The 24,729-nt window shown below is 51.0% G+C and overlaps 10 protein-coding genes across 10 annotated transcripts; 5 read left to right on the top strand and 5 right to left on the bottom strand.

The window, feature by feature from the left end:
- Window positions 1-747: 747 nt before the first annotated feature.
- On the top strand, window positions 748-1,404 carry A1O5_11092 (uncharacterized protein; the record flags this gene model as incomplete). The annotated part of the gene is made up of 1 exon (XM_007751665.1): window positions 748-1,404. The coding sequence occupies one exon, from the start codon at window positions 748-750 to the stop codon at window positions 1,402-1,404; it is 657 nt and encodes a 218-aa protein (XP_007749855.1).
- A 616-nt stretch (window positions 1,405-2,020) lies between these two features.
- On the top strand, window positions 2,021-3,167 carry A1O5_11091 (uncharacterized protein; the record flags this gene model as incomplete). Its single annotated transcript, XM_007751664.1, has 2 exons — window positions 2,021-2,600; window positions 2,716-3,167. The coding sequence occupies 2 exons, from the start codon at window positions 2,021-2,023 to the stop codon at window positions 3,165-3,167; spliced, it is 1,032 nt and encodes a 343-aa protein (XP_007749854.1).
- Window positions 3,168-3,498: 331 nt separating this feature from the next.
- A1O5_11090 (uncharacterized protein) lies at window positions 3,499-4,844 on the bottom strand (the record flags this gene model as incomplete). Its single annotated transcript, XM_007751663.1, has 3 exons — window positions 3,499-3,681; window positions 3,776-4,752; window positions 4,808-4,844. 3 exons carry the CDS (start codon window positions 4,842-4,844, stop codon window positions 3,499-3,501), a joined length of 1,197 nt encoding a protein of 398 aa, XP_007749853.1.
- Window positions 4,845-5,545: 701 nt separating this feature from the next.
- A1O5_11089 (adenylate kinase 1) lies at window positions 5,546-6,519 on the bottom strand (the record flags this gene model as incomplete). The annotated part of the gene is made up of 4 exons (XM_007751662.1): window positions 5,546-5,999; window positions 6,047-6,201; window positions 6,255-6,307; window positions 6,363-6,519. 4 exons carry the CDS (start codon window positions 6,517-6,519, stop codon window positions 5,546-5,548), a joined length of 819 nt encoding a protein of 272 aa, XP_007749852.1.
- Window positions 6,520-9,389: 2,870 nt separating this feature from the next.
- On the top strand, window positions 9,390-10,976 carry A1O5_11088 (uncharacterized protein; the record flags this gene model as incomplete). The annotated part of the gene is made up of 1 exon (XM_007751661.1): window positions 9,390-10,976. The coding sequence occupies one exon, from the start codon at window positions 9,390-9,392 to the stop codon at window positions 10,974-10,976; it is 1,587 nt and encodes a 528-aa protein (XP_007749851.1).
- Window positions 10,977-12,608: 1,632 nt separating this feature from the next.
- A1O5_11087 (uncharacterized protein) lies at window positions 12,609-14,612 on the top strand (the record flags this gene model as incomplete). The annotated part of the gene is made up of 5 exons (XM_007751660.1): window positions 12,609-12,672; window positions 12,812-13,222; window positions 13,281-13,509; window positions 13,581-13,959; window positions 14,028-14,612. 5 exons carry the CDS (start codon window positions 12,609-12,611, stop codon window positions 14,610-14,612), a joined length of 1,668 nt encoding a protein of 555 aa, XP_007749850.1.
- Window positions 14,613-15,135: 523 nt separating this feature from the next.
- A1O5_11086 (uncharacterized protein) lies at window positions 15,136-16,811 on the bottom strand (the record flags this gene model as incomplete). The annotated part of the gene is made up of 5 exons (XM_007751659.1): window positions 15,136-15,389; window positions 15,443-16,129; window positions 16,179-16,261; window positions 16,317-16,510; window positions 16,566-16,811. The coding sequence occupies 5 exons, from the start codon at window positions 16,809-16,811 to the stop codon at window positions 15,136-15,138; spliced, it is 1,464 nt and encodes a 487-aa protein (XP_007749849.1).
- A 798-nt stretch (window positions 16,812-17,609) lies between these two features.
- Window positions 17,610-18,288, bottom strand: A1O5_11085 (uncharacterized protein; the record flags this gene model as incomplete). Its single annotated transcript, XM_007751658.1, has 2 exons — window positions 17,610-17,803; window positions 17,871-18,288. A coding segment is annotated over one exon (335 nt), but the record flags the coding sequence as incomplete, so codon positions are not given.
- Window positions 18,289-18,941: 653 nt separating this feature from the next.
- Window positions 18,942-19,975, bottom strand: A1O5_11084 (uncharacterized protein; the record flags this gene model as incomplete). Its single annotated transcript, XM_007751657.1, has 2 exons — window positions 18,942-19,547; window positions 19,601-19,975. 2 exons carry the CDS (start codon window positions 19,973-19,975, stop codon window positions 18,942-18,944), a joined length of 981 nt encoding a protein of 326 aa, XP_007749847.1.
- A 1,115-nt stretch (window positions 19,976-21,090) lies between these two features.
- On the top strand, window positions 21,091-23,875 carry A1O5_11083 (uncharacterized protein; the record flags this gene model as incomplete). The annotated part of the gene is made up of 3 exons (XM_007751656.1): window positions 21,091-21,247; window positions 21,306-21,360; window positions 21,421-23,875. The coding sequence occupies 3 exons, from the start codon at window positions 21,091-21,093 to the stop codon at window positions 23,873-23,875; spliced, it is 2,667 nt and encodes an 888-aa protein (XP_007749846.1).
- Window positions 23,876-24,729: the final 854 nt, after the last annotated feature.

Genomic DNA, 24,729 nt, shown 5'->3' with positions numbered 1-24,729 from the left:
CTTGTTGAACCAGTTTCTTAGACTTCCTTTTGGACTGGCTGGTTTCTTCTAACCATGGACCAGAACCAGAGGGACTGAGTTTGCGGCGAAGGACATCTTTTTCCTGGCTCCGAAAATCGGTCCTGTTTTTGTGATTCCACGAGATTGCGTGGGATCCTTGCAGCTATTCCATCTACCGTAAGCCATTATGAAATACCACCCCTATCGCACAGCATATGATGGGGCAATGATACATGAAACTTATCAGTGACGATTGATCATGTCTGTTAATGTATGATCTGGCGTATTTCTGTCGGTACGGTGTTAGTACCTTAACAATTCATGCCTTCGCCTTACTAGCTTTTGTTGAGATGCGCCAGGGCCCAGCGGGCAGCCAACAGGCCGTACCTAAATCGATTTCTGGAGTCCTGTATTCTGCTTTCCCCAACTTATGTAGGCCCTTTCACAAGGCTGAATTGGTCGAGTATTCCTGACTGAGCATTTTGCTCGCTTCCGTCGGCGCCGTCCAGGAGCCGTCGAGCCGCGTGGAGGTCAGCGAGTGGATTTGTCCGAAGTTGACGCTCCAGGTCAAGCGTATCCGAGGATCTCCCACTTCTCAATAGTAAGACGAGAGCATGCTTGAGCATGCTAAAAAGACTCCAAAACTGCCGCCCACCTCCTCGTATCCCCCGGACGGACACAATCATATCTAACAAATCCATCTTTCTTGAAACTTTGAGCGGGATACTTAGACTCAGGCCATACAACATGGCTCCGAAACTCTACTGCACCAAAGAGTCTGGGAACTGCTACAAAGTGCGACTACTGGCCAGTTTCCTCGATCTCCAACTTGACCAAGTTGAGGTGGACTTTTTCAACATTCAACACCGCTCACCGGAGTTTCTAGCCATTAATCCCCGCGGAGAGCTACCGACTCTCGTCGATGAGGGGAAAGTCTTCAATGATTCGAGCGTAATTCTCGTATATCTCGCTGGGACCAACCCTGACCCAAGTTCCAAGACGGTTCCATCGAGTTATTGGTCTTCCGACGTGGTCGAGCAGGCATCTATCGTGGACTGGCTCGCCTTCACGGCCAGCTGGATTCAATTTGGACTTTCAAAAGCCAGGGCGATTGTGTCGTTCAATTGGCCTGCTGATGCCAGCGAGGAGACTCTTACGGAGGCAAAAAATCGAGGCATGAAGTCCCTCGAGATTCTAGAGAAGAGGCTCGAGAAGGAGCAATGGTTGGCTTTGGCGAGGCCGACGGTTGCGGACGTGTCGGTGTTTGTCTATGTTGCCCTAGCGCATATGGGCGATATCTCGCTGGACCCGTATCCTGCTGTCAAGGCATGGATAGAAAGAATACAAGGTTTACCCAGGTTCATTCCACTGGATGGGTTGGACAAGGCGATGCACCAGCGTTGAGAATCAGAATGCGCTCAGTGCAGTTGGATGTCTGTATCTGAAAGCGAGCCATTCGAAGATCAAATGCGTATGGAAGTAAACCGAATGTAATTGGACCTCTTTATGAGTCCCCAATTAGAGGCAATGGACGTTGGGCAGAGCCTGGCGGAAGTTCTCACGTCGCATAAGCCTTTGGGCCATTCTCCGCCGTGCGTTTTGGACTCGAGCTCAGCCTCACGCCCCCATGCAATTGAAAACCACGCTCTCAGCTCCCGTGTGTTCATTTTTCAAAATGGATTGGGAGATGTATTTCATTCGAGAAGTCCGATACTTCAAGGTAGTAGAAGGAATCTTTCGTCAATTCATATATACATAGAACACATGGCATATAGATAGACCTAGGCTTGAAAAGGCAAGACCACAGCATGCGAAAATCACGTAATTGATTGCTTGGCATCAAAAAACCCCCGAAAAATCAATTTCATGCTGTGTGGATTTGGGAGCCTCGTCACGGGCGGGCTAAAGAAACTCACTCCTCCCTTTACTTTTATACTCGACAAACCCTCACACATCTGCCCAGGGAGATATCTTGGTTCGCAAAGCCTTCCTCAAAAATATTTCCATTCTCTCCACAGGTATGGAGGACACCTCGACACCACCGCCTCGACAGCAGCAGAACTTCCGCTCCACCGCCTCAAATAACTGGCGCGTGAGAGACGAGACACCGCGGGTGGAACAACAGCATTCTCGAGGGCGGTCCAATCGTTCTCAGAACGGGCACCACAATGCTAGCTCCGTATCATACTCGAACAACAACAGCAATAGCAATAACACCGCCCAAGGAACCGAAGAAGCGCCCGGAACGAGACTTTACATCGGCAATCTACTCTACACAGCTCAACGCTCTGATATAGAGGAGCTGTTCACCAAGAATGGATTTAATGTCGTCGGCATAAGTATGTCCACGGATCCCTTCACAGGGCGGAACCCGAGTTACTGCTTCGTAGACGTGGAAAGCCCGGAAGAAGCCCAGAGAGCAATGAGTGAATTGAACGGCATGGATGTTCTCGGAAGGCCTGTTAGAGTTAGCCCCGGCGTGGCTAAGAGGCAGGGTCAAGGTCAAAGCAATGCCGGTGGTGGCGGGGGTGGGAGAGAGGTTAGAGTGAAAGACTTTGAGCGAGGTTGGGGACGGTCACGCGAGTCGAGGGAGCAGAAAGGTAAGCAAACTCGAACACCGTCTTATTGCAGGGGCTCCTCATCGTGGTTTTGCTTCTTGACCACTTACTTCCCATGAGATCGACGTTCCATAACCTGACGATTCCGGCTTTTTAGATACTGAATACAACCCAACCTTTGACCGCTGGAACCGTACCGACGCCACTTCTCACTGGACAGCACCTCAGTCCGAAGGGCGACGGCTCTACATCGGCAATATGCCCAGAATCGAACCACAATCAGCACATGATGAAGAAGTGCGAGGTCTCTTCGCCGAATACGTGCCAGATATCACGCCAACCGCGGTGTCAAAGCAGATATCGCCACGTCCCCCCAAGCCCGAACAGCCAGGAAATCAGTACTACTGTTTTGTCGATCTCGAAAGGGCGGAGGATGTCGATCTAGTGATCGCAGCGCTGGACGGCAAAGAGGGAAGTTGGGGCGGTAATGTAAGAGTCAATCGAGCCAGGGGTTCTGACAGAAAAGTCATTAAAGAACAGGGCTTGGGTAGCGGTGAGCGCCGTACTTTCGGAGAAGGAAGTTGGAGGAAGGATGAAACGCATGCATGAGCTCAAGGATGGGCTATACTCCATGGCTTTGAAGAAGCGGATGCCTGGTAGAACGGGGATAACGAAGAGGAAGGACACCTGTGAGACTGCAAATCCACTAAATGATCCTGAGCCTGAGGAGCCCCTTCCAGACAAGATGACTTGCTCGGACGCCTGCAGAATAGATGATAGCCGTTGAGGATGCGACGTGATCACGGCGCTAGACTGCCTGATCTTTGCCTAGGTAGGGTATTGATCTTGGATATCTTGCTGCGAGAGAATACAATCACCAAACGGATCGGACCTGCAACGCTTTTCAGTGATTGCTTGCCTCGCCGCATCTGTGTCACTTTTACACCTTGGCAGTCAATTTCACAGGGTACTCGGTAGTCTCGATCGCAGCTGGATATACCAACCCGCCTTGCTTCCTCGCCTCGTCCATAGTCTCCATTATCAGCGTGGATTCCGCCCACGGTAAGGTTTCCGATTCCAGTTCCCCAGCAACTAGGCAGCGGGCAGCGGCGTCGGCTTCATACTGTCGTGCGTCGTGTAGATGTCAGCAGATGCCACGAATCACCCAATACGGCATACAAGGAAACGTCTGGTTTGGCAATGGTTCAAACACATACCATCATACCGTGGCAACCGCTTGGGAACTCAAATTTCCGATGCAGAATCTCCACTGTTTTGTCCTTCGGCACCAGGCGATACCGCATCGGCCTATATATCGGGCCATATACCTGGATCTCGCCCCTTTCGCCTTGTATGCGTACCGCAGGAGTTTCCACATCGCCATTGCTCTCGTGTCCTCGTGCGGGATCGTCGCTGACACGCATAGCCGTAGTGGCCACGGCGTGAGCTTTCGTCTTCCCGGCCGGAGTTGATTTGGGAAATTCAAGAAGTATCAGTGTAGACTCGTCGGCGCCGGTGCGAGGTTCGAAAGCCATGGCTGCCCCAATTACTTTGGGGCGAGATTGTTGTCTGAGTTGGGGAGGTAGCGTGTGATACATCGTTTGGAAAACCCACGTGAGAGCATAAATACCCAGGTCGAGGAGAGCCCCACCTGCCAGGTCAAGGTTCACCATGCGGTGACCCAGGTCAAAATCCTTCTCAGGTACAGCACCAATGCTCAAATCTGAGGTGACGCGTATTACCTCGCCGATGTCATTATCCATAATGTGTTTCCTAATCATCTGGCTGAGCGGGAAATAGCGGGTCCACACAGCTTCCATAAAGAAAAGATTCTTCTCTTTCGCGGTCTTGTATAGGACCTTAGCTTGCGCGGCGTTGACTGTGAGGGCCTTCTCGCAGAGGACAGGCTTATTGTGGGCAAGACAGAGCATGGAGTTTTGGTAGTGGTGAGAATGTGGCGAGCCAATGTATATGATGTCCACAGATGTGTCTTTCACTAGTTCTTCGTAGGAGCCGTAGGGCGTGCATTTTGTGGACTGAGATGCGGAAACAAAGTTGGAAACGAACTTTTCTGCGGAGGACAGTGACGAGGAGGATGCGACTGCGGTAACGACGTGGCGGATGTCCTCGACGTTACGTGTGGACGGGTCAACAAGAAGGTCTTTGACGAAGGTTTGGGCAATCCAACCGGTGGCTGCAGGGTCGTTATTAATTTCAATGAGATATGAACTTTCTTGCGTGAAACATACCCATGATGCCCCAGCGAATTTCCTTCGGCGACGACATGGTAGCTAGAACCTGCGCTGTGAGTTCCTGCAAAAATGGAGAAAGGATAAATAGGGGGCATGGGAAATTCAAGGAAATATTAAGGAAGTGTATCCACGGAAGAAATCTCGTGGGGGAAAGCCATCATACCTGACCCGCGGGGCACGCTTCTGCAGCGGATTGACAGCCCCGGTAAGCCGCCCGACGATTCAGCCTGATATCAAGATCGGCGCCCATTCCTCATAGCTGATGGGATGTCGTGCATTGCCTCCCATGAAATGGTCAGAGAGTCAATCCCATGTGTTTTCGGTGCTGTCGGGTCTCGTCCCGACATGTTCATCGCTGTCTCTATGGGTTTGCTGAATAATTTTCGCCATCCTTTTCAGTTAGTGGTTGATGGTTGAGCGGGTAAGATTCCTCATATTGAAGTCTGAGACGACGGAGATAAAGAAGGGGACGCGTGGCTCGCTTGTGCCAATTAAGTCTTGTATTCGTCTCGCGCAGACGCGAGATATGTACTCGAAGTCAGAACCCTTTTCCGCATGCGACTCACCATTTTCCAGGGATGTTGGGCGCCCAGTTCCCGTAACTTGTACACATTTGCAAACATGGCATGAATCTTTTTCGGAGTCTCTTGATAAGGTCATTCCAGCCGCCAATTCGGTGCTTGCTCCGGGGGTAAATGCAAGGAGGTCGCTCCTCTTTGTCTCCTCCGCTCACATCTACCGCAACCCAATCTTGGTCAAGATACTGCTGTTGGATGGAGTCTTTGACTCGCCGAAAACGGAGAGAATGCTCTTCCAGACATGCTCAGGGTCCTGGCTGGCGTCGATTCCGGACCAGATGCCCTTGTTCTTGTAGTAGGCTACCACGGGGGTCGTCTGTGCATGATATGTTCCCAATCTCTTCTTCAGAGTCTCGGCATTATCATCGGTTCTTTGGATAAGAGGCTCTCCAGTGACATCATCCTTCATTGGTTCCTTGGGTGGATTGAATACTTTGTGATACGTTCGACCCGAGGCTGGGTGGATCAGTCGACCAGTGATGCGGGAAACCAGCAGACCATCGTCGATTTGCAGTTCGATCGCGTGCTTGAGAGGTTTGTTCTCAGCTTGAAGCATGGAGTCGAGGCCCTCGGCTTGGGCGACCGTTCTGGGGAATCCATCGAGGATGAAGCTGGCAATGTCAGTGGTGGACAAGACATCCATTGCATGGAATTTTACCCGTTAGCGCATTCTCTGTTCGTGTCCAACTCGTTCTTGATCATGTTGATCATAATGTCGTCGCTGACTAGGCCGCCTTGATCCATGATCTTCTTGGCCTCTCTTCCCAAGGGAGTCTTTTTGGCAACTTGTGCTCGGAGCATATCACCGGTGGCCTGTGAGGACTATAAATTTCTGATGCGAGGGCTGGGGGAGGATACGAGTATACCAGATGACACACACAGTATTTCTCTTTGATTCGAGGAGCTTGAGTTCCCTTGCCTAGGAAGTGCGTGTCAGTCAAACGCGTAGCATGGCGGTTAATGCCAAAACTTACCCGCACCCGGAGGGCCGATCAGGATCATGCGCATAGAATCTATGAGCGAGGGCTTCTTTTCGCCCTCAAGTCTTCGCTCCAGAGACCAGACCCGAGCTTCGAGCTTATGAACAAGGTCTTTCAGGTCCTCGACATGTTGATCCGTGATGGGTGCCATGTTGGCTGGGAAGGTTAGAGAAGGGGACCTGACCAAGGTCGAAAAACGGACGTGTAACTAAAAGAGTGCTGTTGCTCCTAGCTTATTGAAATGCAAGAGAGCAAGGAGGACAAGGAGAGGGGAGAAGCACGGTGCAAGAAAAAGCTGCTGCAGAGATGTTACGGAAGTAATTGCTTTGTGAGCTTCTAGGTTGAGCAAGAGACGAGAATCCTCCGGTTTACCGGCGCTGCACCAGCCCCCGAGGTGTCAACCTGAGCTCCGGACTGCCAAGAGATCACGTTGTCGGTTGAAGGTCGACGTGCAGAACGTCTGCTTCCCTTCTCCCGAAAGTATTCCGATCGTGTATCTTTCCTCACCACGAAGCAGGTTGGTTGAGCTCAACATTTGCAAGACGTCCACTCCAACGGCTGTGCGGCAAACTGCTCGCATATGGATGAAATTATGTCAGCCATCTTAGCCCATGGCTATTCCAACAGAACCAAGCTCGTGAGATATACCCAGAGGAGCTTGACGTCTCTCCCAATGACCACCTCGAACCCGATATTCCTATCCTCGAGGAGTTGAGCTCGCACGCTGCGCCAGACGACGTGTTTAGTGTTAGAAACAATATCCTAGGGTTGCGTGATAAGTTTGTTGAATCCGTCAGTATCCCTATCGATATGGATAAATTGATCAATCGCTCAACTTCGAGAGTCTTCTATCGACGAGGCCGAGAACAATTTATCAAAGTTCCTGTCCTCTTCGATCCTTCTCTGCCTGGTGTCCCCGCGGCTGAGTGTCCACTACCTGAAGTGGTTCAAATCGCTGCCAAACGCACTGCAATTGCCCATGGACATTCTCAAGAGCTATGCTCTCATCTGCGGGATTCCTGCAAGGACGAAGCACCGTCGGTTATTGTACATCGGATATACATACGACACACAAGCGGTGCATGATCCATAAGCAGATCTGAAACACTCATGTTCGTTAGAGATTTGCTCCTGTGTTGAGCAGAGTCCGACAGCCTCCTGAGCGCGAACGGTTTGGCCGATCAGTACAACCTCAACCTTGCCTCTACAGAAAGGTTCTGGAATTTATGAGTGCTTCCAGGCCAGAGGTAGAAGTAAGAATGTGGAAGAACTCGCCTCCAAAATTTTCGCCCCCATGGGTGGCCCAGAACGTTAGCGATTGACGTGCCGTTTTTATCACATCTAGCCAACAACGATCTACAGGACTTCCAGTTTGATTTCAATTTCCAAAAAAAACAGCTCACATGGATAAGTGCCTATTCATGCAAGTTACTACACGGCAAAGGATGATGAAACGTGTGCTAGAAATCCCCGGGTCGCTGGAGGAGGCAGGGTGGGCACCCTGTGTTGCAGTTCATGGCTTCTAGAATCTCCTGTCATCGACTCCAGGTCCTCACTTGCTCGCCCCAGAGACTTTTCGGATTTGCTTGGTCAAATACAACACATGGCAGCCTTTCTTCGTCTTAACAACCAAACCACGGAGTTTCGCCTTTTTGTACGCAGTGTAATGCTGGACTTGACTGACTGCGTGTTTCAAAACAAGTGCGTCTTGGATAAGAAAACAAAGCAGCCACAGAGAGTTTTCGCAACTGCGGTATCCTGATCTCCGCGTTCATCAAAACCTCACCGAGGGACTGAACAATTTTGAGACCTGGCGCAGAAGCAGATCAACCTGAAGTTTGGGGCCCTCCACTAAAAGTTTTCTTCGAAGGGTCGACTATTCTCCCAGCTATAAACCTTGACATGCTCTGGTTGAGATTGTGCACAGCATCAAAGTCGTCAGAGCAGCCGTCATAGGCAATTCCCCTTATGGTCATGCCGGCTAACTTGTACGATACAAAAGGCCGGATGTGCGCATATGGGTTCACGATTGGAACTCAAGCACGAGTTGTCGGCGCTCTGATGAGCACTGAGGTCGAGACGTCTCTAAATCCCCTCAGAACACTTCAACAGCGTGCGCATATAGCCGAAAATGTGCACACAGATCTCTGCCGGAGACTATCTTGTGAAGATTTCTGGGATTCTAGCACCTAGGATCAACCTGCAGCATGCCCCAGCGTATATGTCAGACTTGATGATGATGCGGTTTCACCGACCCAAATGTGACGCTTGGCTTTCGAACAGATCACCACCATGATTGGGTTCGCTCTGTCAAATGGTGAAAAGCATTTTTAAGAACACGGATGCGAAGCTAGTCAGTGGTCACGATTGTGAGGTGAATCTGCGACTAGTCACTGTCAGTCAGTGGACACTGACAATAGCTTGCAGAAATTCCTTCAATTCAAGCATGCTCCGGGGCACTAATGTCAAATGAGCATGACCCTGGTTCCTGAACTGTCCAATATCAAATCATCGGCAGTCTTGGATTACCGACAAGGGATAACTCCACAAGACCGTCAAGTTGTGCCAATAGAGGGAGTCGCTGTTTGCTACTCGCTGCTATTGAGGCAGGAGATATCTACCCTGCGGGAAAGTTCCTGGGCGATCTACGAAAAGCAGGAAGAAACAGCGGTATCAGCACGGCTTTCCGCCGAAGCAGACGGCGATCTCGGCACGGTATCTCCTCATTTCGCATTTTTCTCTATTTCTTAATGGTTTGAATATGAACAGCACGGCTAAAGGCATGTTGTCGAAAAGCAGGGTTTGCATTTTCCCCCCCATTTTCTTTGTTCGACTAGCAGCCGCTTGCGGATCGACGGCACTTAAGGGAGCCTGAGGCTGTGAGGAGGCGAGCCTCCTGAGATGCTAGCAAAACCAGTCTCCACAAAATCTAGCGTTTCCAAGCACATATAAGAGTTATTAAGCTCTTTTGGCGTCTATAATGGAACGTGCAACATTCCTCGACTTCCTCAAACTCCTAAAATGCTCTATCTCTTGATCACTTTCGGCGCCATTGGCTGGGTGAATGCACTTCCCAGTGTAGCCACCTGTTCCAACTCCCTTCCCAAGCCAAACGTCCCGGGAGCTATCGTTACCTCCCTGTCGGCATCGGTAGTTCATAACTATGCTATCAATGTCACCGGCGAATTGAACAATTGGTCAGTTCAAAACATCACGGGTCTCGGCTTCTGTCAAGTAAATGTTAGCCTGACACATCCCGGGACCGGTGATCATGTCAACAATCAAGTATGGCGTCCTCTGGCTGGGTGGAATGGTATCTTTCTCGGCATGGGAGGCGGTGGATATGTTTCTGGATCCTGGCCATCGTTGGCGCCTGCTGTGGAACGCGGCTATGCAGCCGCGGCAACCGATGGAGGTCACGCTCAGAATAACTCTGGAGATGCCACGTTGTGGGCTCTGGTCAGCGAAGGTGATGTCAACAAGAACCTTCTTCTTGACTTCGCGTCCAGGTCGGTCCATGATATGACAGTGCTAGGAAAAGCCGTTACCACGAGCTTCTATGGATCTGCACCAAAGTATGCATATTGGCAGGGCTGTTCGACGGGGGGCCGACAGGGTCTTATGGAAGCACAGATGTACCCCAATGACTATGACGGCATTGTCGCCTCAGCTCCTGCTATCAACTGGAATGACTTCACTCCGGCCCAACAGTGGCCGTATACCGTGATGAACAACGAACACTACGCACCTCCGCAATGTGAGTTTGACGCTGTCAACGCCGCTGCAGTTTCTACCTGTGACCATCTGGACGGCCTCGAAGACGGTATCATCGGTGCTCCAGGCCTCTGCGAATTTGATCCTTCAAGTCTTGTTGGGAAGAACTATGCCTGCCATACCGATGGGACAACTCAGCGCTTTTCGAGCAAGACTGCAACTATCGTGAAGAAGATCTGGCAAGGACCGGCAGCCGCAAATGGCACCGCGCTCTGGTATGGCATTCTCCCCGGTACCAATTTCAGCTCGCTCGCGCCCACAGAGACCTTCAGCAATGGCACCACTGTCGCAGAGCCATTTGGCATCTCTGACAGTTGGTTCCGTGACTTCTTGTTCAAAGATGCCATCTACAATACCTCTAACATCACCTACGGCGAGTTCCCGGGCTTAATTCATCAATCTCATGTGGAGTATGATTCCGTGATGGGTACTATGGATGCTAATTTGTCCGCATTTAAAGCCTCCGGCGGAAAGATGATCACTTGGCAAGGTCTTGCTGACAACCTGATTATGCCAAATGGAACTATGCATTATTTTGACAGAGTCAAGGCAATCGATCAGAATGTCACCGACTTCTACCGTGTCTTCTTTGCTCCTGGCGTGGGACATTGCGGCGGCGGAGGAAGCGGGCCAATCCCAAACGACGCTCTGATGGCTTTGAGGAAGTGGGTCGAGAATGGAACAGCTCCAGAGGTCCTCCCAGGCTCGAGCGGGTATAAGATCAACGGAACCATTCGACATCAGAACCTATGTCTATATCCTCTTGTCTCGAAGTACAACGGCAAGGGTGATCCAACGAGTGCATCCAGTTTCACATGTGTAAAGAATTTTTGAAATGGAATGACGAGTCACAGCTCACCGGTGCCCTCCCAGTGCCATTCCCTAGATGGGATAGTATCTCTTCCCGATCCGGAGAGGCGAGACAGGCTCGGTGCGCGAGAGGAAGCAGAGATTGTATTAGGTATCTGACCGACGGAAACCAGTGGCAAAGATATGCTCGGAATATCAGAGCCCTTATCACAGTGCACTTTAAATCCAGCCCCTCAGAGCAAGGCTAAGCCTATTGACGACACCCGATCTGGGTAAACATTACTGGCGGAGAATGGTAAACTTGGTATCCTATCCAATTCACATTATTATTAAGTGGAGAAGCTGCACCCCACGAGATGTGTAAAAATCCAAAATATTAGATGGCACCGCATGGTAGTAGTGTTGCATTCCCAAGGAGGGAATAAAGCTAGAGTTGAATACAGTCAAGATTGCAAACGGCGTGAGGACTCGCCGCTGCCCAATCTATGACCCTTCGAACCTTCTGCAGCGACGAACAATCTCAGCTATAAGCTTCATGGTCGCTTTAGATTGGTATGCTTATTATGTCGAGACTCAGAAATCTTGTATTACCAACAAGAAAGGTGTGGGAGTTGCTTTATGAGTTGTTGAAGAGTGCTCCGAGTCAGAAAGATGGGTTGAAGTACTCATAGAGCCTGTTGATGTATGATCAGTCTCTGAATGGTGTGTTGTAACGGAGACGGAAGCTGTTGAGGTATGTGTCGCGACAGATGTAGTCGAATGATCATCGTCTGAGGGTTCAGTCTCCGTATGGTCATCGCATCTAACGATGGCGAACAATAGCGGCAGCCATAGAAAGGCCCTCATCTTGATCTACGTGAGGTACACTGCCACTGATGTCTGCTGGGGCGTATGTGGTCAAAAACTGAAATGAATTCGACCCGCTCGCCGGGCCAACGTAGTCAATATGAGTTTTTCTGTTGTAGAGTGAGGATGAAGCGGTTCGAAGCTGTCGTAGGACATGTCACCCCTTATTACTTACTTGTAGATTGACGATCAGTAGCGGCATGAAAAGCGGGTGTTCCGACCCATCATGTGAGGATCATATGATATCGAAGTAGGGGTGGAAAGGGCGACTTGGCACCTCGTGATCGCCTTTGCTCGTGCCTTACCATATCTCCCAGATTGCCGGCAGTCAAATCTGCTTTGTGTCCGACTCAACTGTACTTGTACATACCAAGTATGGAATATTTACAAGGGAATCAGGGCTTGATCAGGGGCAGATCTTGGGGAGATGCAACTTTTGTGGAGCCGAAGTAGATCCGGCAGCCTTGCGCGTCTCTGGTCTCTGATTGGCGTAAATCCGGAGAGCCTTGAAAACTCAAATAGTTCCACCGTCTCACTATCTACATTCAACAATTACGCCGTACATTGGACTTCAATGCTTCATCTTTGTCAACATTTCATTCAATTTTCTACACATTTCATTTTTTAGTTCCTTCTATCCGCTCGTCGAGAGGATACCCAACGGCTGTTTGTATTAAGTCAAGAATGTGACGTCACACTCGTATTCGTCAGCACCACCCGGTGGCCGTCAGCCTCAGTACGGAGTAATCTTGATCGATTAAAACAAACCTTCAACAACGTTTCTGACAGAACCAACCTGGGTACAAGCCAATGCATCGCTGGTCCTCATTAGTGAGGACGATAAGCGGCAGTGGGAAGGTCCCCGAATCTGAAGGTAAGGCATACCAAGAGCGAACCGCGGAACCAGCAATACCTTCCGCTCCGCCAGTTGCGGCTTTTCAGACCTGTGAGGGTTTCGGAAGAGCACCAGTTGGGCGATTCAAGCTCTCGCAACGTGGGCTAACAACGTAAAGACCCAAGGCCGAATGAAAACAAGACTCTGTTCCAGGCCTTCGAGTGGTATCTGCCTGCTCCGCCCGGCGACAGTGCACTTCCCAATGCGAGCCATTACAGCATTTTAACAGCTCTACTTCCGCATCTCTCTGCCTTGGGTATCTCACACATTTGGATTCCCCCAGGCTGCAAAGCCACGTCGGTGCACGACAACGGGTACGGCATCTATGATCTTTGGGATCTAGGTGAATTTGATGCGAAGAAGAATGGCAAGCCTTCAAGGACGAAATGGGGACATAAAGCGGAGCTAGAGGTATTTTGTGCAAAGGCAAAAGAACTAGAGATAGATGTCCTCTGGGATGCCGTTCTCAATCATAAAGCTTCAGCGGATGGAAAGGAAGCTAGCTGCGGCGTCAAGGTTGACTCCCATGGTGAGTGACATCCTCTTGAATACGGCGACCTAGTATTAATCGGTTTCATACACCTTAGACCGGACCAAGGCTATCTCAAAACCATATGAGCTGGAAACATGGACGAAGTTTACTTTCCCTGGTCGCGGCACGAAGTATTCTGACATGAAATATAATTGGAGGCATTTTTCTGGTATTGACTATGATTCGCGCAGAAAAGATCATGCAATCTTCAAACTCATCGGTGAAGGAAAGCGGAGTGACTGGGCACATGATGTCAGTAAAGAGCTCGGAAATTATGATTATCTGTAAGTCCTCTGCCAAGATTTCTCACGCTGTTGAAGCTCGGGATATCAACCCACTGACAAGTTTTCAACAGAATGTTCGCAGACCTTGACCATTCGCATTCCGCAGTACGATCTGATATTCTCAATTGGGGAGCTTGGATCACCTCGCTGCTCAATCTCGGGGGCTTCCGTCTGGACGCCATAAAGCACTACTCTCTTTCTTTCCTTGCAGACTTTCTCTCACATCTTGACACGACCACATCTCAAGGGAAAAGGTTATTTTATGTTGGCGAATACTGGGACTCCAATGTGTTCACATTAGAGTCAGTCATTAAGCGATGCCATGGAAGGCTGAATTTATTCGATGTCCAATTGGTATATACCTTCAGCGACTTTTCAAAGGGGAGGAAGCATGATTTGAGAACGATTTTTGACGGGTCTCTGGTACAAAGAGATCATGGTCATGCAGTGGTAAGACCCTGGGGCCTTGCCTTGTGCCGGCTGTTTTGAACTCTGCATATCTGATATGTGCTCTTCAGACCTTTGTTGCGAACCACGATACACAAGACACGCAGGCTCTGGCTGCACCTGTCGAGGAATGGTTCATACCTCTGGCCTACGCGCTGATTCTACTTCGCCACGACGGCGGGACTCCTTGTGTATTCTGGGGAGACATCTTTGGCAACCACGGGCCTCGACCTCGGCTTCCAGCATGCGGTGGCAAGCTGGCGCGACTCATCTCCGCGAGGAAACTCTACGCACATGGTCCACAAAGAGACTATCTCGATTTGGAAGACTGCATTGGCTGGACCCGACTGGGCCACAAGTCCAAAGCGAATGGAGCGGGCCTTGCTGTCATCATGACCAATAGCTGGGACAGGAGGTCTAAAAGGATGTTTGTGGGTCATAGGCACATTGGCGAGAAGTGGAGGGATATCCTCGACTGGGAAGACAGGGAGGTTGTGATCGACTCTCGAGGATTCGGCAAATTCCCTGTCGGTCACAGGTCCGTCGGGGTCTGGACACACGAAAAGGCCCCCGACTTTGAGAAGAGCATTAGCTTCACTTTTCCCAGATTGGGTCACAGTGCCGCTGCGCCGGATCCGAACAAGTTGCCTGCCTAGGTGAGAGAGATTACGCCTCCCGTGGGCTCCAGAACATTCATTTAATCCTTCTATTCCACACTCATGTTCCAGGCTCCCCCTCCAGCAGTGTCACAGAAATAATGCTATCTCTGGTGAATTGTTCGAGCTAACAATCCGGACTTTTGTATTCGCCGTACAAAGGCCTCCATGCGGCTGAAAATGAAATTGCCTTGAGGCATTTTCATAGAGTCCACGGATGAGTTCGGAGAATGAGGAGCTTCTTTGAAGTGTGCCCTTCGGTGATGAGGAACAGACCACCACCAGCCATTATGGAGGCCCATCAATGCCTTAGCATCGAATCGTAGGACCCAGGGGGATCCCCAGTCGGTCATAACGGAAGCAAATTAACGTCTTGTTGGGGACGTGGTCTGACTGTTATATAATTTAGAAGGATTTTGAATACTTGGTACATTCTGGCCCTTTGCGGACCTTCAGCCGCCATAGATTTTGCCTCATTTCAGGTGACCCCACAACGTCTCTTTTGTCCGCCCAATATCTCGCTCTAGAATTGATACTTGAACTCGGGCGATCTGTCCGTGAACTCTTCGGGCGGGGTGACCACACCTTGGGCACGTAGTTCCGCCTTTCGATCTTCACGCTTCTGGTAGATTACGCGTAGAATGTTGAACACAATGAATGCGAAGGCCAGACTGCCCAAGGACCAGGCATGGCCCAGAACGAATCTTGGCGCGTCTGTGGAGGCGTATATTTGGCCGGAGATGATACCCCCCAGGTTTGTGAGAGTGAGCTGGGTTCCTAGAAGTGTCTTTAGCGAAGAACTTTGTCAACAGTACTGTGAAATGACTTACCCAAGCTTGCAGCTCTCTTCCCGTCAGGCGCGACATTGCCGGACAGCCAGGCAATGTTGCCTCCAGTGCAAAGGAAGCAAGCCGTGGCGATAAGGTAGGTTGCAAAATATTGAACTCCCACCGAAACGTCGTTCATTTTTAGAAGGATGGCATATCCCGCGATGCCAACGGGAGCGCAAACCACCATAATCAAGAATCTCTTGTGGTATTTGTCCGAGATGACGGCGCCAACCGCATACACAATCGCACCCCAGAGGTTGACGGGAATGACAAGATATTGAGCTTGCTTGGTGGAGAAGTGTAATCCGTTCTTGATGATGATAGGCAAGAAAGTACCGAAACCGTAGAGGATGGTGACGACAGCAATCTGACTGATACCATGCAACCAGGTCTTCAAGTCTTTCCAGGCCAGCTTGAGATCATTGAGTTTGTAGTGGCCGTCACCTCCAGAGTACGATTCGGATAGTTCGGCACGGACAGCCATGAGTTTCTTCTCTTCCTCGTTGAGGAAGTAGGCGGTCTGATAGTTCTTCGGGACCAGGTATACACACATCCCAGCCCAGACAAGTGTGATGAGGCCCTCCAGGATATAGAGCCATCGCCAACCAGGATAGTTGGCAACACCATCCATGTACAGAATTCCGAAGGCGATAAGACCGCCAAAGGCGCCAGACAGTGCAGACGCAACTATATAACGTTAGATTGGGTGTCTGTTGGAGGGTATCACAATACTAACTGAAGAGATAGGATATCCTTTGAGCCAATTCTTCCCGTCTGTACCAGTTGGCCAAGAAAAGAGTCATGGAAGGAAACAGACAACTGAGAACAGAAGAGATTAGGTTGGTTCATTACTTGAATCAGGTCAAACACGTACCCTTCAAACCACCCCAGCAGGATCCTGCAGACGCAAAGACCAGCAAAGTTTTGAATGAACCCCATGCACATACATACGAGTCCCCAGCAAAAGGTGATGATGGGAATGACTCGATGGAACTGAAGTCGTTTGACGAATAACGAGGTGGGTAGTTCAGCGAGCACATAGGTACAGTAGAAGATGGATACCGCCGTCTATTTTCAGCAGATCGGTCAGCTGAACAAAGGGGTCTGGTGCGAGGCAGCTTACATTGAGCTGGTTGCCGTGTAGACCGATATCATCAGCCATGCCCTGGGTGGCTGCGAAACCAATGTTGCCACGATCAAGATAGCTGATGAGCATGAGAAGCATCATCACCGGGGCGATGTAGAGATCGAGCTTGCGCCGCAATTTGGCTTCCTTTTTCTCGAACTCGATGATCTCCCTTGAACGATCATCGGTAACATACTCCTCGATCTCAGCCTTCTGCTTGAGCTCCTCGGTCGGGTTTGCCATGGCGATGTTGCCTTATTTTTGTTTCTGTTTTTTTTTTCTCCCCCACACAGTATAAGGCAAGGATGTGAACAAGTGTGCTTGGTAGATATGAGAACAGCTCAGTATCTGCGTGGGAAGATGAGATTGTTGTCGCAGAGGCCTGCTTATGATTCTCGAGCCCAAAGTTGGGGTATCGAGTCCAGAATCAAGCCACGTGGGGAAAATCCTTGTAGAATGTCCTACGAAGTGGATATCTCCTGATCAAGCGGATGCAATGGAACGAGGCACAGGAGATATTGACGGCGGCAACCAGGAGAAATTCCGGGCAGGAACCTGATGGCCTGAGAGAGATATGTATCTCGAGCAGGTCCATAGCCTTTCGTCTCAGTGGCCAAGGGGAACATGTCATGGCCTGCAGACGCCACCTTGGTGCTGTTGGTGGTTGAAATCGGATTACTGACATGCCCAATCTCTGACAAGAGCCAGCACAAGGGAAGTATAGCTCGGTGATCGGCAATGCCGCAAGTCTGTCGGTGAAGGCGCTAGCTGCCAACGGTCGATGTAACCACAGCGTCCATGGCTTGAAGGATGCGGAGATTGGGGTTTCTCCAATCGGCATTTATCTGCTGGACAAGTTGTTGGAGAAGGTTGGCGGCTGAGCGATGGTCGCTTAGGGCTGTCTGCCGAAGATCGTCTTGAGAGCATGGAAGTGGAATCAGCTACTGCCATCATTAGATTTTGGATATGTGCATCTGGGTATGGATGCTCCTAGAGACGCCTTCACAGTCTGACCCTGTTGGGGGCCATCGCTCAGCCTCGTCATGATTTGCCCAATCGCTCTGCCAGGATGGGCGCACCGATATTCGACGTATGCAGAATGAGTTGAGTTGCAATTTCCAAAAGCTCCATGATTTCTTCCGGTGTTGCACCATGCTTCAGGACGGTCTTCATGTGCAGCTTTAATCCTGGAACCTAAAGGTGGTGGGGGCAGCATCGAACGCACAGTATACCAACTCTTTTTACCAGTCAATCAGTTAGTTAGATCCAGTCGCACGATTGCGAGAGTGAGGAAGTGCTGACCTTGGGCTTCAACCCGCCACCTCCCTGACCCGAGCTGTCTACATCCTTCAGTTCAGGGCAAAGATGAGAAATTCAGACACGCCTCAAAGAATTCCGGATCCAGCGCTAAGAGATCCTTCCAGGCAGGGATGCCAGTACCCTCTGTTCTTCGTAAAGTCTGCTTTCAACTTCTCTCGCTTCTCATCAAAAGGTTTGCCGACACTAGCGTGTTTGTCATATATGCCCTCCTCTTTCATTACTTCGACAAGTAAGGGGACCTCGATTTTGCAAGCATGGATGCCCAATGTCCCCGCCACTTCAATCACCTCGATTATCTCAGCTGGAGTTGCCCCCTCTTTCAAGGCGGCATCAATATGTTTTCGCGAAGCCCGGGCACGTAGAGATGAGTCGAAGCCGCATCGACAGCGATCGACATGAGTTACTGGATCTTGGGAGACAGGTATTTCTTCTTCTTTGGTACGGCGATGAGGTTGGCGCTGGCTTCGAACGGCTCCGGGCTGGGCTTTGCGATGCTCTCCCAGGATTCATCCCATTGCTCCTCGCCTGATTGAGAGACGAATGCTTTCAATTCTGCGGGCTCTTTTGACGGCGCCATATCTTTCTGTCTATGGGCTGGTTTCACTCAAGGAGGACAGAAGTACAATATCAGGAGCACCTACCAGTTCACTGCGATTAAGTCTCACCGGCAACGCAGTTCTCTTTCGGTTTGCTAAGAGCCCAGCGCTCAGGGAGAATTGGAGATCCAGAGCGGAGTTTGGACCGAGAGTTGCTCAGTCTGCTGTGTGTGGGGAAAAGACAAATTTCCTCTTTCAACTACCCGTCGAGCCGTTTAGGTACCTAGGTACGAGTATTGTTTTGCTATGTCCCCCCACCACCAATACCTCGGGCAGCTAGGCTGATTCTCCGTGGAGGCTCGTTAAGCACCAGGACAACAATGGACAAAGGGAAAGGGCAGATAGGTTGGCAGTTTCGCGGGATTGCGCCCCAGTGCTATGTTTGTAATGGAAGATGTCAAACGTAATTGAAAGCCCTTGCTTAGGGGTGACAACGCTCAAACATAATCCGCGAAACTCAAGAGTTCCCAAAGAATCTCGATTGGTTTGCTGGATCCTCTTCCCACTCAAAATCGTGCGCAAAGACCACCTCGACTCCATTCGACTCCAGAGTTTGGATCCGTTCAATGGTTTGCTCCGCCAATTTCTTGTCTGCGTGGATACAACATATATGTCCATGTTCATCAAGCCACTCCCCGATCTGTCTTTCGTTCCTCATAATCCGCCTATCGTGGCACGCATCTCCAGCCAAGTAGACGCTGCTTGTAGGGCCAGTCCGTGCCAGCAGGTTAATGTGGCCGGGAAGATGACCGGGTGCATCAACGATGAGGAGACTGCCGTCACGGAATATGTCGAGGACTCGAGGTAGGTTCCCGTAAGCCCTCCATTCTTGGATAAAGTCTGGACCATAGGAATCTAAGCTTTGTTTCTTGGTTTCTTCCTCTATATCTTCGTAGGGATTGGAAAGCTCAATCGTTCTTTCAGCTGGTAGCAAATCGGATTCGAAGAATGAGTGACTTCCTCGCAATGACCCTTGACCTTGCAACAAAGCATTCGCACCACTCCCGATCACAAAGGTACTTTTGGCGAAGTCGCGAGGTTCCCCCACATGATCCCAATGGACCTGTTGGCTCCTTCGTTAGACGAGCGTTGAGACCTTGCGTGCGTGAGACTTACATGTGAGTAGATGACATAATGAATGTCGTCGGGTGTCAGTCCGCCCGCAGCGAGACTAGCAGTCACGTCGGGAAGTGTTGTCATGGGCTGTCTCGTCTCGACATGTTTCTGAATCGGTGGTGAGTATCGATTGGTGTCGCGTCGGAGACCTAGGTCGAAAACTATGCGTGTTGTTTGGCCCGTCTCTTGATCTTCATGGATTATCAGGAAAGACAAAGAGGGAACGATTCTCCGAGCGGTCTGCGAGGCTGGATGTACAAAGAAACGTTCCGGAAGCGAGAAATGACCGGCCGAAAGAGCGTAGACCTGGACGGTGGCTTCAGAGGGGCTCTCTGGCGGTGACGGCGGCGCCTGGTTCGGATACGGAGAAGACATGCCGCCGCTGCAGCTTCGACAATTGTATCGAAAGAATACGCAGCGCTGTTGGCATGACTTGAGGAGCTCTTTAGGACTTTAGCAAAGATCGATGTTGACCAAGATCGGATGCCAGCCATGGTCCCACTTGCTGGAGGATGGCCGTTGGGGTAAGAAGCATGGCCAAAAGGAGCTTCGGCATGTTTTCATGCTTCTCCAATAAGATGAACAATCCTGCTAAATGTCCTCCCGTGTTCCACATCGCTAGGTAGATCTTGGCTGGAACCTGCGAGTCGGCAGGTGAAGTCGGTGACAGCTGTCCTCGTAGACATGGACTTGATGGGGTCTGTGAGCTCCTGAAGAACCTTTTCTGGGACGTAGATCTTCCGTTGGGACGCAGAGAGCACACTTTACTTGAAATCCGCGGATGGTATACCCAGTACCATGGGTGTCGTGATTCTCTTCGATAGCGTGGAGTTGTCGCTGCTCGCCAGGTCGGTGATGAGGAGGCTGAATGGGCTGTTAATGGCCTCGGTACCCAGTACCCTGTAGGCAGCAAGTTGATGGTTTGATCCGAGAACAGCGGACAGCCGTCGCCTCTCTCATCGCAGCTGAAATGTTGCTGGGTACCGCAGCGAATCGCTTCCCTCCTCTACTTAGGCTCTGAGGCTCCAGGTCGGTTCCGGGAGTGTGCTCTCAGATTTGCTACTCGGTAAGGTTACTTTTGGTTGGGGGGATGGTTGCGCCTAGCTGTCTCAGCATCCAATCATCCAAATACTCTTTCACCCTTCGGCGCGCCTAAAGCCTTCTACTGGCTTCGAACAGGGAGCCTGGTGAGCCCCGCAGCATGTGGCCTGTTCGCCCACTAGCCCCATGGTTTTTTGCACCTGTGGCCAATCTTGAGCCCTGCAACCTGCTCGCCTACTCGCCTGCAATGTGCACATGCAGCGCACCGGCCACCGCCTTCTGCCACACCAATCCCTCCGCAGCCACCCCAGAATTTCCCCCAGAGCTTCATTCCCATCACCCAAGCTATTCGAGATCTTTGTCCAGATACCTCTTTGGGCGTTCCCGCGTCGCTTCGCCCTTGGCTCTAGGATCTATTCATAGTCCCTGGTAGAGATGCTCTTGAGCCCATGATCGAAGACAAAATCAATGCCGAGATTGACGGCCCGGAGTTGGAGGAAGACCGGAGTCAGGAACCGCCCCCCAAAAAGCCCAAAAGATTCCAGTGCAGACATTGCCAGCGGCTGTTTGCGCGACTAGAGCATCTGCAACGGCATGAGCGAACGCGTATGGCTCTCCGTCTCCCTATAGCTCCGTACGCGTGCCCTTCCTGACCGCTGATCAGATACTCGAGAGAAGCCTTTCGCCTGTAATCAATGCGACAGCAAGTTCACAAGAAGGTACCGTAACTAGTTACCTCACCGGCCGCGTGGAAAACTGGGCAGCTGACACTGATCGAGTGACCTTCTGGTTCGACATGAGAGACTCAGTCACGATACTGAGCGATGGGGAAGGAATGGCCGAAGCGGCCAGGGCGCTGGTGCCGTCAGTTCAACATCATCATCTACAGGTCGAAAACGACGGAACACCGACGACCACGACCACCACGCCTTAGATCTCCCCGACGCTCCCGGCACGAGCACGACCGACTTCAATCCCTCTCAAAATCTTGTCCCCAACTACTTGCCTACGAACTCGAATCAGACTACGAGCGGTACACCGAATGGCCATGACCTTTCCTTTGCGACATTGCTCATGGCTGCGGAACATGCTCGACCTCAGGATGCCCAAACCCACGCTCCCCTGCGACAGCCAAACCCCCTCGCAACGCCAATATTCCCTGTTCAAGACCAGTTCCTGCCCGACCCGACACCTCAAGCTTCCATGTCAGCTCCGGCCGACCAGGTCAATGGCATTGTGGGATTTGACTTCGAGGATTCACTTCAAGATCTTGCAAACTTCATGGACAACGGCGCTCTATCCTCCTACCATTTTTCGTCGATGATCAGCGCTGAACAGCCCATACCGTTCTTCTCTCCTGAGTCCTTCACCCACACGACCGACGTGCTTCCAACCACCGAGCCTCGTCCGGTCTCGCGCCCTGTGTCTCGTGCGCTTCCTAATCCTGATCACCCCGAAGATTCAGGCTCATTCTCACGGTTTGGGTCCCGTCTACCATCACTGCAACCAGAAGAGAGCCCCTCGGCGCCGCAAAGCGAGCAAAACAGCGTCCATCGTCCGCTAGCCGACATCAACATCGAAGACCGGCAAAACGTCGCTCTAAAACTCGCAGAGTTCGCCCATGTGGTGCCTAACACCTTTCAGCTCCCGTCTCGGCTAGCATTATCAAGATATCTGGCCGGCTACGTCAATGGTTTCCATGAACATCTGCCTTTCCTTCACATCCCTACCTTATCTGTAAATAATAGCTGCATCGAGCTCCTCTTAGCTATGGCAGCGGTCGGTGCACAGTACTGCTTTGAGGGACAAAAGGGAGTTGAGCTCTTTTCCGTCAGTCAATCAATAGCCATGCAACGAATTCGCCAGAGAGATGCCAGACTAGCCGCCTCCAACCGTTCGGCAGAGGTATCACCGCAATATTCCGGACATGGGAAATCTAGCGACTTGGCGACGGGAGAAACACCGCGTAGTGGCTCCTTGTCAGGATGCTTGGGTTTACCATCTCAGCCAGATTCCGAATCTGGCTTGCAGAGAGAAGACTTGATGCAAACCGCACAGGCGTTACTGTTGCTCATGGCGATGGCAACTTGGGCTAAACACCGAGAAATCCTTCGCGAGGCGCTCGCAATACAGAGTGTCCTGGCGACATTGGTGAGGGACGACGGGTTCAGGAGTCAGCCAATGCCCGAAGATATTAGCTGGACTGATTGGATCCGACGTGAGACAACCAAACGCACCAAGTTCATCGTCTTTTGCTTCTTCAACCTGCACACCATCGTTTACAATGTTCCTTCGCTTATCCTTGCTTCCGAAGTCGACCTCACCCTACCGTGCAACGCTGCCGAGTTTAAAGCGCCAACAGCAGCAAAATGGAAAGAGTTGCGAGCCCGATCGACCTCTGAAACCAGCTTTCAAACAGTCTTGCATCGCTTGTTCTCTCGCAACGGCAACGACGTGAGCACCTACAACTCTTCACTGGGAAATTATGTGCTCGTTCATGCACTGTTGCAACATATTTTCTTCGTCCGCCAGATCTCGAGATATCGCCTTGACCACGATGGCGATTTACGATCCGATGACGTCGCTGCCATAGAGCAGGCCTTGAGGAATTGGCAGTTGGCATGGAAACGGAATCCTGAATCATCGCTGGACCCCATGAATCCAAATGGGCCAGTGACATTCAATTCTACTGCGCTCCTGCGCCTCGCATATATCCGCCTCAACGTTGACTTAGGACCCGGACGGGCATTGGATACTCGCGACCCTGTTCAGATTGCCAATGCCTTTCGAGACAGCCCTTCTGTCAAGCGGACTCCGAAGCTCGTCCGAGCTGTCCTGCACTCTGCTCATGCTCTAAGCATTCCAGTCAAGATCGGTATCCATCTCGTTGCACAGACGCAAACCTTCATGTGGTCAATTCAACATTCTTTGTGCACTTTGGAGTGCGCTTTCTTGCTAAGTAAATGGCTAGAAGCATTGAGCCTGCCAGACTCGGGCCCTGCGATAACGAATGACGAGCGAAAAATAGCTACCTTGGTCAAGACGATGCTGGACGAGACAGAGTTTGCGATGCCTGTGGATGTGGCTATCGACTCACCTGCTGCAATGAAATATCTCAGCGCGGGTGTACTGAGGGTGTGGGCCCAGGTATTCCGCGGTGCTCAGACGTGGGCAATTGTCGATGTCATTGGGACGAGCCTCAACATCTACGCTGATATGTTAGAAGCAGGGTGAAGCGAGTCTGCTGAGAGTCTGGGCTGTGACTTTGTCATTGAAGTTATCAGCAGCTTGATGCGATCCCACCTTTCCGTGACAACATTCGTTGTGGTGCATTGCCTACTTTGCATCAATTCGACAAAGAACTTCTCATTTCAGACAAAGAATACGTGGGATTGCCCGGAAAGGCCGCCAGTTGCCGCTTCGCACCTCAAGGATGGCTGTGGCACTGCTATATCTTACCGAGGGCTTGTCGGCTCATCCTATCATTGTACCTCAGGTCTATATCAGTTGCCCCGAGCCTTGATTACGTAAGGAGCGTGGCACTCTTTCTATCTTGGTCTAAATCCGATGGGCCAGGACTGCAGCAAAGACCCCGGAAACGGGGTTGAGCCCTAGAGGTGACCGGCTTTCCAGTCTAGGATGCACATGGCTCGTGACTTTAGATTGCCCATTGATGGCATACCCCCTTATGCCGGGGTGTTTTGAGAACGGGCAAAACCATACGGTGGCACTCCAAGCACCACCTATCATTTTATACCAGTCGATTGTTACGACTGGCGATCCGAGACGAGGGTAGTAATCGATGCTGGAACCAGGAAGGACCGAAAACCTGACTCGGGCTCGAATACTGCCGAAGCAGGCCTCCGGCTTAATCTGCTCTTGAAACGATAGTGCCATTAGCATCAACATACGTGCGCTGATAAGCTCATCAGGCGTTCTCCGTCGTCAATGACAATATCAGCGACCTGAACCTGTGAGGTGGCACGCCATAGCAGAGCACCGGGTGCTGGTTCTGGACCCTGGCGAATGTAGAGAATAACAGCGACATTAATGCGGATGACATGAAACTTTTATCAGGTTCAGTTTGC

Source organism: Cladophialophora psammophila (assembly GCF_000585535.1).
Source record: "Cladophialophora psammophila CBS 110553 chromosome Unknown aczJe-supercont1.23, whole genome shotgun sequence".
In the NCBI taxonomy this organism is placed as follows: Eukaryota; Fungi; Ascomycota; class Eurotiomycetes; order Chaetothyriales; family Herpotrichiellaceae; genus Cladophialophora; species Cladophialophora psammophila.
The sequence above is the reverse complement of the archived record's forward strand: the minus strand, read 5'-3'. Positions and strand labels throughout refer to the sequence as shown.